The sequence below is a fragment of the Ricinus communis genome, chromosome 3 (assembly GCF_019578655.1).
Source record: "Ricinus communis isolate WT05 ecotype wild-type chromosome 3, ASM1957865v1, whole genome shotgun sequence".
Taxonomy (NCBI): domain Eukaryota; kingdom Viridiplantae; phylum Streptophyta; class Magnoliopsida; order Malpighiales; family Euphorbiaceae; genus Ricinus; species Ricinus communis.
This window is the reverse complement of record NC_063258.1, coordinates 25,801,298-25,819,556: the sequence shown is the minus strand read 5'-3', so window position 1 is coordinate 25,819,556 and position 18,259 is coordinate 25,801,298. Positions and strand designations below refer to the sequence as shown.

The 18,259-nt window shown below is 38.9% G+C and overlaps 2 protein-coding genes across 4 annotated transcripts; one reads left to right on the top strand and one right to left on the bottom strand.

Annotated features, from left to right (window-relative positions):
- Positions 1-346: 346 nt before the first annotated feature.
- On the bottom strand, positions 347-2,897 carry LOC125369504. Its single transcript, XM_048372233.1, has 2 exons — positions 1,191-2,897; positions 347-1,055 (listed from the first exon to the last, which is right to left on the bottom strand). Exons 1-2 carry the CDS (start codon positions 2,701-2,703, stop codon positions 676-678), a joined length of 1,893 nt encoding a protein of 630 aa, XP_048228190.1. The 5' UTR covers positions 2,704-2,897; the 3' UTR covers positions 347-675.
- Positions 2,898-12,610: 9,713 nt separating this feature from the next.
- LOC8270203 (BRAP2 RING ZnF UBP domain-containing protein 1) lies at positions 12,611-17,263 on the top strand. Of its 3 annotated transcripts, XR_001535808.3 has the most exons (12): positions 12,611-13,121; positions 13,198-13,306; positions 13,409-13,520; positions 13,607-13,704; positions 14,564-14,670; positions 14,812-15,049; positions 15,229-15,282; positions 15,931-16,074; positions 16,177-16,241; positions 16,604-16,689; positions 16,777-16,831; positions 16,912-17,009. XR_001535808.3 is itself a non-coding variant. In XM_048371656.1 (11 exons), exons 1-11 carry the CDS (start codon positions 12,679-12,681, stop codon positions 17,068-17,070), a joined length of 1,527 nt encoding a protein of 508 aa, XP_048227613.1. In that variant the 5' UTR covers positions 12,615-12,678; the 3' UTR covers positions 17,071-17,263. The 3 variants fall into 3 exon arrangements, 2 of the variants coding, with proteins under 2 accessions (XP_048227613.1, XP_002527180.2); XM_048371656.1 differs by lacking the exon at positions 16,604-16,689 and having other exon boundaries at positions 12,615-13,121; positions 13,198-13,249; positions 16,912-17,263; XM_002527134.4 differs by lacking the exon at positions 16,604-16,689 and having other exon boundaries at positions 12,618-13,121; positions 16,912-17,263.
- Positions 17,264-18,259: the final 996 nt, after the last annotated feature.

The window sequence follows — 18,259 nt, the reverse complement described above, 5'->3', positions numbered from 1 at the left end:
TAAGTATCTAGAATGTTCTACACACTTCCATACTTATCTACACATTATACATGCTTCTAGATTATTCTAGAATGTTCCAGATGCTTCCAAATGTTTCCAGATGATTCTAGAATGTTCTAGAATCCTCCCTTGCTTTGTAGCGAACTTTGGAGGCTTCTTGGGCCATTGAACCTTTGTGCGAGAAGGGGAAATATGCGGGCTGTGACATTCTCCCCCACTCATTCTGGCGACGCCCTCGTCGCATCCCCCCTGTATGCCTCGATTATGCCCTTGAAGTTCCTTGGCAGATCTTCGACCTTGATGGGGAAGGAGCTTTACCATCACTAAGCCTCCTTCCTCAAACTCCGAGTGACTCTTCTTCCCATCCGCCCACTTCTTCATTCTCTTGGCGACCTTGGTTAGAGGAGCACATGCCCTGTCGGCTTTCTCATGCCATCCCTTGTACTTCGGTAATGGCTTTGACAATTCGGTGGGCTTGTTTGTTCCACCTTGCCTTGGTCCAACGAAGAAAAGTTAGCATTAGTGGTGGAAGCTAACTTTGCCTTGCTACTTAGCGCATCAGCCACTAAGTTTGCCTTTCCCGGCTTGTACTCCTTCGCAAAATCGGACTCCGCAAGGGATGCTTGCCATCTTACTTGCTTCGGAGTTGGCTTCTTTTGCTTGAGTACCGGTGGTTCACACGGAGGATGACCTAGTGTGGCTAGCATCCAACAACTCTTTTGGTTGCCTCCGTAACTCTTCGAACTCAAGGGGTGCCATGCTATGAGGGACTGCTGTAAGCGGCCTCGTACCTTCTACTAGCTCCATTTTCTGATCCACCTCTCTCTTCGATGGGAGCTTCTTCGGTAACTCCGCAGGCATTACGTTCCCGAACTCATCTAGAACCCCTGTTATCTCCTTTGGCACTTTATCTTGTGGCAAGGTTGCCACTTCTTCCTTTAGTACCGCAAGGAATGACGGCTGAGCCTTCTCTACCCGCTCAGATAGTTGCATGGCAGAGATCTTCATGGCTTTTACCTTGGCTTCTCGTTTCAACGGTACCATGCAAGTATTCCCTTGCTCCAAGATACACATGGTGTTAGCAAAGGGGAGTGGGAATGCATTCACTTTGTCGAGAAACTCTATGCCAAGCACCATCTCATAATCATCCATCATAATAATGGAAAAATCCAAGAGGCCAGACCACTCACCGAGGCTTACTTTGACGTCTCGCGCAAACCCACATGTTGCGTTCGGTGCCGAGTTCACAGCCTTGAGCCACCCTTGCTCCTTCGCATACTTGATGCCAAGTCTTTCTGCCTCTTTTACCTCGAGTAAGTTGTTGTTAGCCCCGGTATCTATCAATGCTTCTACCGTACGGCTTCCAACCTTTGCTTCCACGAATAATCGGCCCTTCTTTTCAGACTTGGGCATCTCAAATTTGGTTTTGATGGCGCTGAGAAGTTGTAGTGAGCCCATCTTGGACTCCTCTTGCACTCGTTGGTGTTCTTCCCTTTCTTCGACCAACGCAGAGAGCTTGTTCTTCGTAGGGCACTCTCTTGCCTTATGTGGTCCATCATAGAAGAAACACTTGATACGAGGCTTTTCTCCACCTTTGTCATCCTTGTTGCCATGATTGCCTCCCTCTATGGGCTTGTCAAACCTGTAGGAGCCTTCCTTTTTGTGGTGGCGATCTCCCCCATTCTTTCCGTTACCGTTCCTTTCTTGGTCAGGCTTGTGCTTGTCTTGCCTCCTGATCTCTATCAAGGATTCGGCCACGGCAATGGCGGTGTTGAGATCTTGGACACCACGGCTCTCCAACTCCAACCTTGCCCAAATCTGCAACCCATCTGTGAACGCAAACAAGGCTTCTTCATCGGTGTAGTTGGGAATCTCAAGGAGTGTGTCAGTGAATTCTTTAACATACTCTTTGATGCTTCTCGTATGTGAGAGTCGCCGCAATTTGGCCCTTGCATCTCGAATAGCATTCTCGGGGTAGATCTGCTTCTTCAACTCTTTCTTGAATTCTCCCCACGAGTCGATGGTGCATATCCCATTTTCTATGTCGCCACTCCTCCTTCTCCACCACAGCATTGCGGTGTCTTCTAAGAAAAGTGCGGCAGCGTCAACCTTCTTGGCTTCTTCTATTAAGCCAAGTGCTTTGAAGTATTGCTCCAAGTTCCATAGGAAGTTATCAATTTCCTTCGCGTTCCTCGAGCCTTTATAAGCTTTAGGCTTCGGAACATCTAACTTCGATGGAGTAGAAACTATCATAGGCACGCTTCCATTTCCCTGGATAGCTGCCTTCTTGCAGAGGATAAGCTCTTCCTCGGTTGCCAACAACCTAACAACCATTCCATCAAGTATCTCCCTCAACGTCACAACCTCGGCAAGGAGAGTTTTCTCCACGGTCTTAGCTTGTTCTTGACACTTGGACATCCCTTCGTTCAAGGCAGCTTGCATCCCCTCTTGAAGCTCTTCTCTTCCATTCTCGAGCTCCCCGATGCGTTGGACTAAATCCCAGAACGTATCTTGTCCCTCGGCCACAGTTAGCTCTACCTTGGCTAGCCTGGCATCCATGTCAGACACAACATCCCTCGACCTTCCTCTCTCCTTCCTTGGTGGCTTGGACGCTTCCGGCTGGTCCTTCACAACCTCACTCTGGAGTTGCCTTACCTCCTTCGGAACTCTAGCAGCCTCACTTGCTCTTGATGTCTTTGCCATTTCAACGATTGTCTAACCTTGCTCTGATACCAACTGTCACGGGCTTGGTGTTTTCTACCAACGAACCGTGCGGCACTAGCTACTTTCTCACGGAAACAAGTAAGCTAGTCAGCCTTACTCTTCAAATGCTAGGCAAAATGCTAGCTAGGATGGCAAGAAGAACAAAAGAGAGCTAGAGACAACTTTGAGAGCTTTTTATAAAGAGAAATATATTGATTTCTACTTGATGCTTACAAATGAATTCTCTAAGCTATATATAGGCCTCCACCTCCTCAATGGACGGTGATGATACATTCAATCTAATGGCTAAGATTAAGTATCTAGAATGTTCTACACACTTCCATACTTATCTACACATTATACATGCTTCTAGATTATTTTAGAATGTTCCAGGTGCTTCCAGATGTTTCCAGATGATTCTAGAATGTTCTAGAATCCTCCCTTGCTTTGTAGCGAACTTTGGAGGCTTCTTGGGCCATTGAACCTTCGTGCGAGAAGGAGAAATATGCGGGCTGTGACACTTCGCATAAGAGTGTAAGATTTGTGGAGTCTTATTATCTCCTTCCTACACTATAGCCCTACTGAATAGGATACTGTCATCTGCAAAAAGATAAATGTGAAATAGCCGGTGTTGTGCGAACTACTCTGAAGCCTTGAATCTCCTCTTTATTTTCTGCATCAGCTATCATGGCAGGAAGATCTTTAAAATATTATTAAATAAAATATTTAAAAATATTAGTTTTGCTAAAATTAAATTGTACTAAAAAATAATATGTAAAAAATATTAAGTATTTATTTTATTTAACATCTAATTTAATGTGTACTAAAAGTAGAAATTCGTTATAGTTAATAAATAATAGTTTTAGAGATGAGTTTAGAAGTTATTAATAAGTTTAAATTTTTTTTAAATTTAATATTCTATTATTTGATTTGCTAAATTAGATAATATTTAGTTTTATTAAAATAAAGAGAAATTTCAGTGCAACAATTAAAATACAAAATATGATTCATAAATTGAATTACAATTTTAAAAAGTAAATAGTATTTAACTCTATTTAATGATTAATCTATATAAATTCTAAAATATTATTTGTTAGCATAAGATTATATAAAGAATTCAGAAAAAATAATAATTATATTGATATCAAAGAGTAATTTGGAAAACAACTGAGGTGAAGGGGTAGCCATCCAACCACCAGGAATAGCATCTTTCATAGTCGTTTTTGCTACCCAATCCGCAACAAATTACATTTTTTGTTAACAACATCAAAAGAACTATTTGGTAGTTCAGCCAAAAGATCAAGACAAACTCCTAACAATGACATCAATCTCCCAAGGACTGGAACTAGGATCCTTAAGCCTGTTGAAAAGTATTAAGGAGTCTGTTTCAAAAACACTACACCTAGGTTTTATTGCCTTAGCTAAGAGCAGGCCATCTTTAGAGGCAGTGGCTTTAGCTACCAGGGATGATGAGGCTTTGAATTTCCTTGTGCATCCATCCCAGAGTTGAACTTTGGAGTCCCTCCACACCACTGCTGCTGTTACAACTCTGCTGTTCGTATCGAAGGACGCATCAACATTGAATTTGAACTCTCCAGGTTTCAGGGGGCACCATAACTGCTGAGACTGGGCATGCTCTGTACCCTAATGCCTGGAGTTGATTTGTTAGGCAGCCTCCCATTCCTCTGCTAGTTGGAAAGCTCTGCAAATAGTTAAAGAAGGATTATGGGAAATGGACTCAAAAGTGGCAGCATTTCTGCTCTTCCAAATACACTAACACAGACAGGCAATAGCCCTAATAATAGTAATGCATTCTCTTTGAGACACCTGATTGCCGAGATCAAGCCACAAAGCTACAGAAGGACCCATCCTGAGCGGATCAGGAAGGAATCCCATGTTGGAAGCTAGCCAGGTAGCCCTAGTGTAATATCCAGAATTTTCTTTTAATAATAATAACATTAGTAATAGTTAATAAATGAATTTTTATTTAAATTTATTTTCATTTAATTTAATTGGAATGATTTAAATATAATTTTAATATTAGATAACATAAGGGAGTTATTTTGTATATCTAATTTGTTTGATTTTTAAGAAATTAACTAAGTAAATTATTTGGAAAATAAATTATATTTTCGGTCATTCAATTTTCCCTAATATGAATATATAAATATATTTCTATATTAAAAGTTATGAAAGAATTAGTAAAGAATATTTTATAAAAAAATTATTGGGGAAATGACATTTTAATTAGCTAATGGTGTTAATTTTAATTGAAAAATATTTAGCAAATTGATTAATTAACTAATTGTGTGTTAGGATTAAATTGAAAATTTATTTTGGAATAAGGATTAAAAATATAATTTTATTAATATGGGGTTTTAATAAAAATTTGTATGTTTGGTATTTTTATAATTAAATATGTCGGCAGGGGCATTTTGATAATTTTATATTTAAAAGTAAGAGTAAATAAGTAATTATGTATTTTCAATAATTCTATTTTTGACCCAAATTAAATAGTTAGGGGCTTAATTGAAAAGCTAAAGGAAAGTGGGAGGGTCAATCAGAAATTTTATAGGATGAAATTGTTAGTAATTAAAGAAGTTGAGGGACTAAATGGTAAAGATGAAAAGTTCAGGGACCAAATATCGATATAGAGAAGAAAAAAAAAAAGAAAGAGATCGGGGAAGAAGAGGAGAGGAAGTGGGAGGCGCTGCGTCAACGGCGGAAGAGCGAGGGAGGCTCAGCCGAGCGTGGAGGCGATGGCCGAAGGTGCAGCGGAGGACGACGAGTGCACCGGCAGTGGCTCCAGAAGTGATAGCGGTGAGCGAGGAAGCGGCATCGGCTTTCTTGTCATTGCCCAAGCGCTTCCAAAGCGTTTTGGTCTTAAACTGACCGGTGAGTTGAGGGCTTCCTTTTGGGAGTAGCAGCGTCGGCTTTAGTGGTCGGAGGAAGGAGTTCCGATGAGGTGTTGGCAGCTGAGTTTTTTAGATTTTCATGCGAGCTCCGGCAAGTTTTGGCTGATCGGAGGGCATATCCGGACTCTGCTAAGCTCAAGCTTTCCAACGACACCGGTTTCATGGCGATCGAACTCCGTCTGAAAATCGACGGCCGAGATCGTCCGTAAATCTTTTCAGATGATCAGATGTCGGATCGGAAGATCGAAAGCTGGGATCGTCATTAGTGCGTTATTTCGAGTCCGTTGGTGCGTTCGGATCGTCGATCGGACTCTGGCGGCTGGAGGCGAGTCGACCGAGCGATCAAGCGTCCGGTAATTCTCTAGCCCGTTGATTTTAGAATTCATTAATAAAATTTATGTGTTTAATTGTTGTGTTGAATTTTAGAGAAGTTATGTGAGTTTTATTAGTTAAAATAAATAATTTGTCGGACTGTCTGCCAATAGTCGTGATTGTGTTATGTTGCGGAGTCGGGAAAATTAATGCAGTTTTGGTGACTCGACTCCCGTTAATTTATCGTTGTATATTTGAAGTGTTTTCTGGCAGGTCATGGACCCGTTATACGGGGGTAAATGTCTGTAATTTAGGGGAGGTTCTCCCAGATTTTCAGTAGAATTTACCCGAGTCGAAAACTTTTAGACAGTCAGTCCTAGGAGTCTAAGTCTAGGTTTAATTGTCGAATTTTTTACTTTTTTTGATTAAATTATTCTCGTGATTAAAAAAATCTGTCAGTTCGGCTTGCTCCACCCGAGGCATCGGAACAGAGCTAGGAGGTCGTCAGAACTGTGAGTTAAAGTCATATATTTGTTTACGTGTGTCATGCTAGGATTCTACGTAATAGCTCTGATTAAATGATTAATATTTTAATTATTTATTTATTTACTGTTTATATATGTTTCATTTTTGTATATGGCTATTGTGATTGCATGTTGACTCAGGATGAGACGGCAGTAGAACATGCTACCTGATGGGTCGCATCAGGACCGTGTGCGCACCGGTATGAATTTTAAGTCAGGTAATAGAAAAATGGTTTAGGATTTGCCCTGGTCGAGTTTAACTCTCTAGGCTAAGTAGAGTGAGTTGTCAGAGTAAAGGTCTTTAGTTGAGTATTGCTCTCTGGGCGCCGGCTTAGTTGGAAAGTTAAGTGACCAGACTAGATTTAAGGATCTTGGTCGAGCTTCGCTCTCTGAGCGCCAGTCCTGCTGGAAATGAGAGAGCCGAAAGGCTGAGACTGTTTAGCAATGGGGACTAGGGTCCTACTAAAGTACTCCGTCCCGTAGTATGTGAAATCCATTTTTATTTAAGCATTGCATGACGCATATATTTTAGCATGACTTAATATTTATTTTAAATTAATTAAATGTATTATTGAAGTGTTTGTAATTATTTTTGGATATATGATTTTAACTCACTCGTGAGACTGACAGTCTCAATTTAACTATTTTTCAGGTGTGGTTAGTTTTTTCGCAATGCTTTTCATCTAGCAGCCTGATTCCTTTATCTTCGAATTAATATAATTGATATTTTATTGGTATGTTAACTTTTAAAATTCTAGAATCTCCGCAGTAGGAATTTCATATTATTCTTTTGTAATTTCATGTAAATTCCGATCTTGCTTATTCTTGCTGGCAGTCCACATTCTAACTATGTAGAACCTGATAGTTAAGGTTAATTATGGTTCAGTGCTATTGGATTGAAATTTGATCAAGTTAGAGAATGGTCAGGCTTACTACGGGACTCTGTGGCCTTACGCCTATCCATTCCCTAGTGTCAGTCACGGGCCCACAGGTAGGGTCGTGACACCTAGCATGGTCGCAGAGAACGAAAACATGCTCCACTGTCTCCTCCTTCCTACAAATGTTACACATGCTCGATTTCCGCAGCTTCCTGACAAAAAGGTTTGAATTTGTAGCCAAGCAATCCTGAGAAACTCGACATAAGAAATGCTTTAACTTTTAGAGGGAGGGGAGCGTGCCAAATGGATTCCTATAGTCTAGTGTTGGCTAGGAGGGAGCAAGAAGCCCTATTCACATCCACCAAATCCTTCTAGTTACAGAGGTGATGATAAGCAGCCTTCACAGTTAAGGTCCCCCGAGGATTAAGGTGCCACACTGGTTTATCTTTATAATTAATTGGGTTGATTGGAATTTTCTCAATGGCTACCACTTCATAAAGGAGTAGCAAAGATTGCAACAGGGCCATATTCCATTCTCTACTAGGAGTTATAACATCAGCAACTCTAAGATTCTCATAACTATCAGTCCTCGGGCTTCTATTTTGAACTGCAAAAGTCTAGGTACTTAGGGGTCATCCCACACTCTAGTATTTCCCCATTCCTAATGTTCCACCTGAATCTCTCCTCCAACACTCCCCTGACACCAAAAATGCTTGTCCAACCCCATGAAGGTTTATATCCCTTAACTGCCTCCCAGAAGGATCCCTTAGGGTAATACAACGCCTTTATAATCCTAGGCCACAGACTGTTAGGTTCTTTCATAAGCTTTTAGGCCTGCTTGCAGAGGAGAGCTTCGTTGAAAAGGTGCATGTCCCTGAATCCTAGTCCTAGTCCCTCTTTAAACTTTGATCACGCCAACACCTCTCATCTCTTCCAACTAAGGACCCTCCTTTCCGTTTTTTACCCCTACTAGAAAGACGCTATGCAACTATTCAGTCTAGAGCATACCTTCTTTGGAAGTTTATAACAACTCATGGTATACGTGGGGAGAGCAAATAAGATAACTTTCACCATGACTTCCCTTCCCGCGTGGGATAAAATTCATGCTTGTGCCTTAGAGTTTAGGCAGTCCTCAATGAATCTCAAAGCCTTCCTCTTAGATGATCCCCATATGGTAGGGAGCCCCAATTATTTATCCCCGCCTCCACCTCCTTTATCCTCAAAAAAGCTAAAATATTATGTTTCTCCACATGGTTAACCCCTTTACTGAATAGAATCACAGATTTGTAAGGATTAATTCGTTGGTCGTACCATATTCATCCAGAATTGCCACAAGTACTCGAGCCTCCTGGATTGAGGCTTTGCCCATGAGGAAGGTGCCATCCGTAAAAACTAAATGCGTTAGTATTTCACATCTCCTGTTGAGCTTGAGCCCTCGGAGAATCCCACTGTTGATTGCATTCTAAAAGCATAGGATAGTGCATTGGCAACGAATAAGAATTGGTAGGAAGACAACGGATCCCCTTAACAAAGCCCTCTCTTTGGCCCAAAGAAAGGAGAAGAGGACCCATTCAAAATGACTGAGTAGGATACCATGGTAACACATTGCATGATCAGTTGGACCACCCTACTGTTAAAGCCCATCTTCCCTAGAACAATCTTCAAGAAATTCTAATTAACCCTATCACATGCCTTGTGCATATCAATTTTAATAGCCATCACCTTAAAGTTCCTATTATAATTAGTTCTGAGTCTGTGAAAAACTTCATGCCCCACAAGAATCTTGTCATGTATATGCCTTCCTTAGGTAAAAGCAGACTGAAAAGGGCTCACTAGCTTCGATATCCAAGGCTTCAATCTCAACACTAGGATATTTGAAATAACCTTATAATTAAAATCGCAAAGGCTGATGGCTCTAAATTGCGATAGAGATTCAGGGTGAGGGACGTTAGGTATCAAAGTAATATTGGTCTTATTCCATTCTTTTAGGAGATAACCGGAGTGGAAAAAGGATTGCACCGCCTTGCACACATGGGCTCCCACCACTTGCCAGTTCTTTTGATAAAAAACCCCTTAAAACTCATCCACTCCAGGAGCTTTGGGACTACCCATACTAAACACTACCTCTTTAATCTCAAGTTCAGACAATGGGCTAGATAGGCTCTCATTTAGCCTATTGGGCACAACACTCGGGAAGGATTCTAAAAATGCTGAAGCATCAACCTCAAGGTCAGCTGCATACAAATCTTTGAAAAAATCCCTCACCATCATTGTTAGTACAATCCTGTCATCCACCCATTATCCGTTAGGCCCTCTCAGCTTGAGAATATGATTCAGTTGTCTCCTTTGAATGGTGGAAGCATGGAAGAGTTTCGTGTTCCTGTCACCTGCCTGCAACCACTATATACGAGATTTTTTATGCCAAAATATTTCCTCCATTCTCCAACACTAATGGAGCTCCTTAATCAAATTGTGCTCCCCCTCATTTGTCTGACTTAACATGGGGCCCTTGTTAGATTCGATCAAGCTCTTCTTTTATCCTTGTTATAGCCTCACTTGAATTAAATAATCTACCTTTATTCCATTCCTTCAATTTGTTCTTGCAGGTATTGTGTTTCCCAGATAACACAAACATCCTAGAGCCTTGAGAAGAAGACTGCCAAGCCTCATTCAAAAACTTTTAAAAACTTTGAGAGTTCTATTCACTTAGCCTCAAATATGGAACACTTTTAACCAGTAGAACTTTTGTGTCTAGAATAAGCACAATAAGTTTATGGTCCGAGCCAACTAATTCCCCATGGGGGATCTGAGAAAACTGATTGCACTCTCTCCATTTCCAGTTCATAATGCATCGATCAAGTCTCTAAGCAATGCGACCCTGCCCTACCTATCTATTAGACTAAGTATAAGGACCCCCATTGAAACCAAGGTCCATTAGTCCATAATTGTTAACCCAACTCTAAATAATCCCTTATGCTCCACATCCACAGGATTCCTTCCTAACTTTTTTGAGTCCTTCAATACACAATTAAAGTCTCCCCAACATAGCCAATCATCAAAGTCAAAGGGCTTAAGAGAAAAAATACTATCCCATACCTCTTTCCTGAATTCTCTATAAGGACTACCATAAATGCACGTCATAAAAAATTCTTTATTATAGCAAGCTATACAAAAAGTATGAATAAAATGTGGGGATTTAAAAAGAACCTGGATGGCGATATTGGACTTCCACCATAGAGCTAAACCACCCCTACTCCCCTGAGCCTCCACATAATCTCCTTCATCAAAACCCAGCTTCCTCCTATACTTTTCCAGTATATCACACCTTTGCTTTGTTTCCATCAAAAACACCACCCTGGGTCTAAACTTTATGATGAGCTCCTTAAGAGCTCGAACTATTAGGGTAGACCCTATCCCTTGATAGTTCCAGGCTAACAGGCTCATGGCGACTGGGTGGCTTTGGGTGAGCCACCAACATTGTCCTCATTATCCCTGCCAGCACTATTCCCTTGACCCTTAACTGAAAAATCCCCTTCCTGATCATCTCGCGCCTGAGTTCTCAGCCCCTCAGTCACTTCTTCAATGTGAACCTGCTTGTGTTGTCTAGCTACCTGCTTTAGTCTCCGCTTCTTAACAATACTGAAGGTAGTTATGCCTAATGGTCCTGGACTTCCTCCATCCTTCCCATTTGGGTCCATACCACTCTCACCCCTTAATGGTTGAGTAAACTCTCCCACTACTAAAGGTTCCCCTATTATCCATTCCAGAACGCTTATCGTGGCCTTTATCTGAGAATCAGGTTGGGCTACTTTCTTGAATCTCTGAGTTTTTTTAACCCAGTCCTAGATCCTCCTCTTTCTTACTTGAGAAGCCCAACCTAGGCTTGGATAGGCCCACGTCCTTAAGCATGTCATCGGTACTCGAACTAGAAGATGGACTGGCTATCTGCTTCCTTTTATTAGCCCTCTTAATCTTCATTGGCCTTGCACTCTTCAATTTAAAATTATTCTGACTTCCCTTAGTCTTTTCAACAATGACAATTGACTTCTGGATTTGACGGTTGCTTGCAAACTGAAAAAGACGCATAGCCATGATGGTCTGACCCTGCCATTCCTCCCTACCATCTACCCCCATACTCTCAACTCGTCATGGTTGCTCACTTGCACCTCAGTTCAACTCAAGACTAGGAACTATAGCCATAGCATCTCCTTGGGTACTCCTCTCTTCGCTCGTATTTGCTATGGACTTTCCGGAGCTTACCTTTTTGCTTCTCTTAGGTCTCCCATCTGACCCACTCTAGCATTCATCCTGAGCTCTCTCAGTGGACTTGGATTTACAGAACTTTTGAGCTAATCCACATATTTGAACTTTCCCGATTCTAAAATCTTCTAGTACCACTCCTCATCCTGATCAGGGCACATCTTCATCACATGACCCAAGCGTCCACAGAGGAAATAAACTTCGGGAGTCGTTCATAACGGAAGTGAACCCAGTCTGATTCCATGAAACCCATAACCTTCCTACTTCTGTCATTGTAGCATCCCCGGGGTAGAGGTTGTTCCACATCTAAAACCACTCGGAGCCTCATAATGTTAATGTACCCAATCCTGCTTAGAGGCTTCTCCATATCCATAAATTCACCTATTAGCTTGGCAATGTCCCTAGCATTCCTAAGGTTAATCTCGTTAGAGGCTAGGTTATGAACTTCCATCCATAACCGACACTTTTTAAAGTCCAACCATTCCAAGGGGGTGTTGGAAGGCCACTCCATCGAATCATTAACGAGTTCGCTATGAGCCATGGAATTCCATCAAGGACCCATTGCCTGTCCTACTTTGAGTGGAACTAGAAAATAAACCAGTTATGCTTTAAGTTATACTTTTGAACTAGAAACACCCCCGGAAATTTCCATAGCATCGAGAGAATGCTCTTGACTGTCAAAGTAGAGAGGTTCTTGAAGGATAGGACTTTTCTCACCAAAAGCTTCTCGTATAAGTTCTGATCCATGGAAAGCTCAGTGGAAATTTGAACTTTCTCCCCACATTGCAAATTCTATGTTTTCTGAATAATTTCTTGCAGGACACTGTTCTCAGAGTTTTCTCTTTCATCTCCTTCGTAAATGTAGACATTCTAATTTCCTATGCACTATAATTACATATACCAATAAGTACAATAAAGAACTCCAATAACTCCTTCGGAAGAGTCCAAGAGACACTCATAAATGAAACCACTAACAATAAAGAACCGTTAAACTAGAATAAACACGATGGAAGAGTCCACCCAAAGGACAGAAAACTCCACTCTCCACACAGAGACTTTCAACATAGGCAGTTAAAAATAATAATTATGACTAATCACATTTTTTTAGAAAAAATACAAAAAGCGTTAGTTGTAGAACGAACGGCGTCGAACCGCCCTTTTCCCGCGAATATACATCTCTCTGATCTTTTAAGAATTGTCCGAGTTGACTCACTTATTTCAAATTCATTAGAGAAAATGTTTATCCTTCGAGTCCACTCAGTGGACACCGACCATCCTCTCACTCTCGAGAGCACCACCTTCTCCTCCGTATCAACCACCACCACCACCAGTCAATCAAACCCTAAGTACAGTGAAAGAAGAGGAGTAGTACATCTGCATCGAAGCCCATCGCAAAACTCATTATCAAACCCTAACTGTCGACCCACTTCTCTCTTTGTCGTTGCCGTTCCTAACTACCTCTCCGCCGATGATTTTATTCGATTCTGTGAATCTCACACTGAAAAAGTCCATGAAGTCCTCTTCATCAGGTACTTTATTTTTTTTTCTTTTTTTAAAATTAATTGTAACCCTAATTTAGTGTTTCTTTTGTCACTAAAAATTAAGGAACGATGGAATGGAAGATCGATATAGCGTGTTAATAAAGCTGAATAATCAGGTAACAGCTGATAGATTTTATGAGAGCTTCAATGGGAAGCGATTTTCACCTGCAGAGGTATATGTTGACGGGTGCTTAGTGATTATTTTATTATTTCGTTGTGATTTGATTATTGAAGATTAGTATAATTATAGCTTTTAAATGACTATGAAATTGTAGGCTGAGGTATGTCATATTCTATTTGTGTCTCTGGAGTACACTGAAGTTGCGGAGATAGCAAGCACACCTCCCGTAGGATTCACTGAATTGCCTACTTGTCCAATATGTCTTGGTATGTTTTTTGATACACCAAGAAGATATTTTTGTTCGGATTGGTCTTTTTATTTCAATATGCTGATTTTTATGTTTTAATGTCAGAGAGATTGGATCCTGATACTAGTGGAATACTAAGTACACTTTGTGACCATTCATTCCAATGTTCATGCACTTCTAAATGGACCTATTTGTCTTGCCAGGTGAACTTATTTTTCTTCTCCTTAAATTCTATGTCGTGTCTAGCTTGGGGTTGGATTGGTGAAATTGCTGATAATATCTATGTTTTTGGTGTTTATAAGTAACTGAATGTTTGTAGCTAAGGACTCAACTATATCTGGTTTTTAGAGCTAAAACTGATTTTTGAACTAATTTTGTGTGGGTCATATTGCAAATGTAAAAGAATTGGTGAGGGCTTTACGTTTTTGGAGTTGAAAATTATGATAATCTTAACCTTGTTTTCTGCTTTTTTTTCCTGGAGAAGTGGAGGGGAGCTATGTGTTGGTGTTACTGCTCCTTATGAAAATGCTGCACTATTGTTCAGTCACATCATTTAAGCATGAGCTGGCTAGAATAATTTTTTGAATTTCAGCAGAACACTTTTGGCTGCAGCATGAAGTTAATGACTTCTTGTTCAATTACTATATGAATGAGAAAGAAAATTTATTGTGGAAAAGTTCAATGGTTAGAGAACTGCATCGTGTTTATCTTGTGCTTGGTGTCCTTTGATGATATCAACCCAAGAATATGTCTCAATAGAATTGAGAGCATGGGGCTTGCTTTAGCATTTAGTTCCCAGTATATCAAGTATGTGGTTTCTAGTTGGATAATCTTTATTGTGCATGAAAGAGAAGAGGATCTGCACGAGATTATAGAGCATATTAGCTTAAAATTATGAACAATAATATGCATTCATCCAAAGATGATTCTTTCAACTGTTTTTCTGCACAAGGAAAAATCAGCCAGTGCTAGATGGGAAATGCGTTCTATGAGTGGCATAATCCATTTCATAAAAACTGAAAATTGGAAGCAAATAGCTATACTGACTCAGAATTGTATCAGGTATGTCGACTTTGTCAGCAGCAAGACGAGAAACCAGCTTGTGCTGTTTGTGGAACGGTGGAGAATTTGTGGGTTTGTTTAATATGTGGATTTATTGGATGTGGAAGGTAATGCTTCACATTTTGGCATTTAAAAGAAAAAAAAAAGAGCTCTTGTATGCTAAAAATTCTATTGTTGATATGATAAGTTCTAGTACATGATTTCTCTTATTTGACAATATAGTCATTGAACCCATTTTCTACACTCAGATATAAGGAAGGACATGCTATGAGGCATTGGCAAGATACACAACATTGCTATATTCTTGATTTAAGGACACAGCAAATTTGGGATTATGTGGGTGATAACTATGTTCATCGATTGAACCAGTCCAAAGCTGATGCCAAGTTGGTGGATATGAACTCTCGTGAAGGAGATTGTGGCACTTGTGGATGCAGTGAGGATTCTGGAATCAGTGGCGCTTTATTTAGCAGCAAAGTCGAAACAGTATGTTATTCCTATGCAAATTATTTTTGAACTTCCGGATATTTAGATCTTCTGTTTCTGAAAATTTGTTTAATGCAGCATTTCATATCAATATATACAGCCTGGTTGGAGAATTGTATAAGCTTTTTGTATGAAGGCTTACTCTTTACGTTCCTGTTTGTTTATTTGCTTAATAACAGATTGTAGATGAGTACAATCATCTTCTGGCAACTCAGCTGAAGGCTCAAAGACAAGTGAGTACCCTGTTTCCTACATCTCACTCCAGCCCTTATTTTCCTTTCCCTGTTTGATTGTTCTATACTGGTATGGCTGAAAATTTTTCTTTATCCTATGTTATCTGTTTCTTTGTTCAGTTTTCATTTATGTGTTCTTACTTTTATTTTTATTTTTATTTTATTCTTAATATGGTAAGAGAGAGGGGAGACATTGAGTGGAAGGTGACAGGACCAAGTCCTGGACCCTCTTACATATAATACACAACCATCTCCCATCCTTTGCAAAACAGAGATTCTGGTGCAATGAAAATGCTCTTTCTCCTGTTAACAGTTGTGGAGGGATGCTGGTATCAGTCTGAATATTGAGGATCTGTGATTGAGTTAGATTTCTGATGATGTTAGGCATGCGGTCGCAAACACATTGCTACTGAATCTATTTGTCTATCATCATCTTAGGTTGAGTGATTGCTTGGCTTTCTTGAATTTCAAATTGGATTGCTTTTGAGGACACATTTCAAACTGATTCGTTTCTCTCGTCTCTAGACACGTATTATTTTGGGAGATCAATGGAGCGATTTGATGCTTGTATTCTTGAGTGGCGCTTAATCTCTCCTTTTATTAGTAAGGAATAAGATTTCATAATAGTTTGGTCATGTTTTTTCTCAGTATTATGAATCTCTAATCACAGAGGTGAAAAATAAAAGAGAAAGTTCCATTTTAGAAGCAGTAGAGAAGGCTGTGACTTCCACAATGCAGGACATCCAAAATAAATTAGAAAGATGTGAAATGGAAAAAGATGCTGTTACAGATGTAAGTACTTTAATTACTCTTGGACAAGATTTTGGCATTTGGATGTGCAAACGTTTTGGTTAGGATTTGGCTTTTTAATCTAATGATCTTTTCTGTCCTTAGGTCAATCGAAATCTCATCAAGAATCAAGACATTTGGCGTAAAAAGGTTAAGGAAGTTGAAGAGAGGTAAACTTTGTTCGCATCCCTGTATTTATTGATGTGACTGTTCCCTCATCTAGTTAATTATGGTTTTATTTTTATTTAATTCATTTATATATTTCAGTTGCTGTCTTAAGTGTCTTTTAAAAAGTGGGTGAAAGAGACACTGCATTGCAGCACATTGGGGTGGAGAGTCTTTGTGTTTTTCTTCACATTAATATGATACAGGCATCTTCTTAGGGGTTGCAAGGGTATTCTTTTGTTGATTTTTCTGAATCTGTCTACTAAGCTTTCAAGAAGGACCATCACTGTTGATGATTGAACATTTCATTTTTGGTCATGTATATTTGTATTGCATCATATTAAAGCTATTCCGATGTTTTATGAAGTTTGGAACCATCAAGCAAAATCAGAGATTGAAGAAGATAAACTGGGACATGAATGTGCCTGCATTTGTTGTAGTGTTTTCTCTTAGGTGTGCCACTGATGCGAGTGCTGCCTTTGTTCCTATGTTTCCTTTTCCTTTTAATTAAATGAAAATTTTCTGTGGTGGTTCTATTAGGGAAATGTCATCTATACGCTCGAGGGACGAGAGGATACTTGATCTTGAAGAACAGGTGCTCTAATTTCCACAAATGGTTTTGGTTGAATCTGATTGAAAATACTGGTCTTATAATCGTTAAAATGATGGTCACAGATTCGAGACCTTACAATCTACATTGAGGCCCAGAAAACACTTAATAAAATGACAGATACAAATGATATTCAAGGAGGGACACTGTTACCTGTACCTTCAAAGCAGTCTTCCCCAGCTAACAACAGAAGGCACTCAAAGCCTGGTCGAAGGAGAAACTAAAATGAGCATCATTGGAGCTTAAAACCTTTGTATTGTATATAATCTTTGATAATATCTGATTTTTCTTAGAATGTTGCCTGATGATGGTGTAAAGTATGGTGAGTTTTAAGTCAGAGAGGAACTTAAGAATTTCAATTTGGACAAGTTTATTTTGCCATTAAGATGGTCAAATTGACATCATTTTAATTTTTAACTATCTGGCTTAATCACTGAACTTGCAATTTTTGGATCAAATAAAATCAAATGTGTGAGCTTAATCACTGAACTAGCTGATTATTTTACTCACCTCACCGACCATGAACCCAATACCCTAATTTTGATTATTCGACTTGTGGCTCAAATTATTATTATCATTTTTTTCTTAAAAAACATTTACAATTGTGATGATGCATTGAGAAATAAGATTGATTCCTTCTGATGGATCTTAATAATCCTTTGTGATTGTTTAATTGGGTTTGCTAAGAATGAGTTTTGTATTTATTTGACATCTTTTTATTTTGTAATGATACAATTGCAAATCGTTGAAGACAATGATTGTTCTGGGGGGTTTTGAAATGAGGAAAAAGAGCGAGGATCAATTAATATTTAGGGTCTATTTGGTTGAGCTGTTCAATACAGCCGATGACTAATAAATTAAACCGTTTGGTAAAATTTTATTAGCGGTTGTTGTTAGGATATTAAATGATTATTAAAAGTATAATTTATTTTTAGATGTGTTTTTATTATATTATATGTAATGATATAAATTAATAAAAATAAATTACAATAATTAAAAATTGTATAGTTAATTTTTTTAGTTTAATTTTACTTATTATTAAAAATATTTATAAAAATTATTTTAAAAATAAGAATTTAAATTTAAATTCTACTAATAAAAATTTCTAATTTCAAATACCATATTTTTAAATATTATAATTATTTAGCTATTAAGAATAATTTTAAAATAATAATTATTTATTTTAAAATATAAAAATTTAATTATATGATATCAATTTAAAATAAGTTATTATTAATAATTTTTAATAAAAATAATAGTGTCAAAATAAATAAATAGAGCTGATACACTCAGCAATCAATTGGAATTAAATCAGCTATCAGTTATTTTTTAAATTTTTATCAAATACTTTAATATAATTATCAAGTGAAAAACAACTAATAACTGCATCAAATCTCTGAACCAAACACCTTC

What these genes read in the sequence shown, in the direction of transcription:
- LOC8270203 (XM_002527134.4), top strand. Translation starts at nt 12,679, where the DNA reads ATGACTAATCACATTTTTTTAGAAAAAATACAAAAAGCGTTAGTTGTA. An exon ending in TACTTGTCCAATATGTCTTG is followed by an intron (nt 13,521 to 13,606) that starts GTATGTTTTTTG and finishes TTTTAATGTCAG; the next exon opens with AGAGATTGGATCCTGATACT. An exon ending in AGCTGAAGGCTCAAAGACAA is followed by an intron (nt 15,283 to 15,930) that starts GTGAGTACCCTG and finishes GTTTTTTCTCAG; the next exon opens with TATTATGAATCTCTAATCAC.
- LOC125369504 (XM_048372233.1), bottom strand. Translation starts at nt 2,703, where the DNA reads ATGGCAAAGACATCAAGAGCAAGTGAGGCTGCTAGAGTTCCGAAGGAG. An exon ending in AGACGTCAAAGTAAGCCTCG is followed by an intron (nt 1,056 to 1,190) that starts GTGAGTGGTCTG and finishes TCTTGGAGCAAG; the next exon opens with GGAATACTTGCATGGTACCG.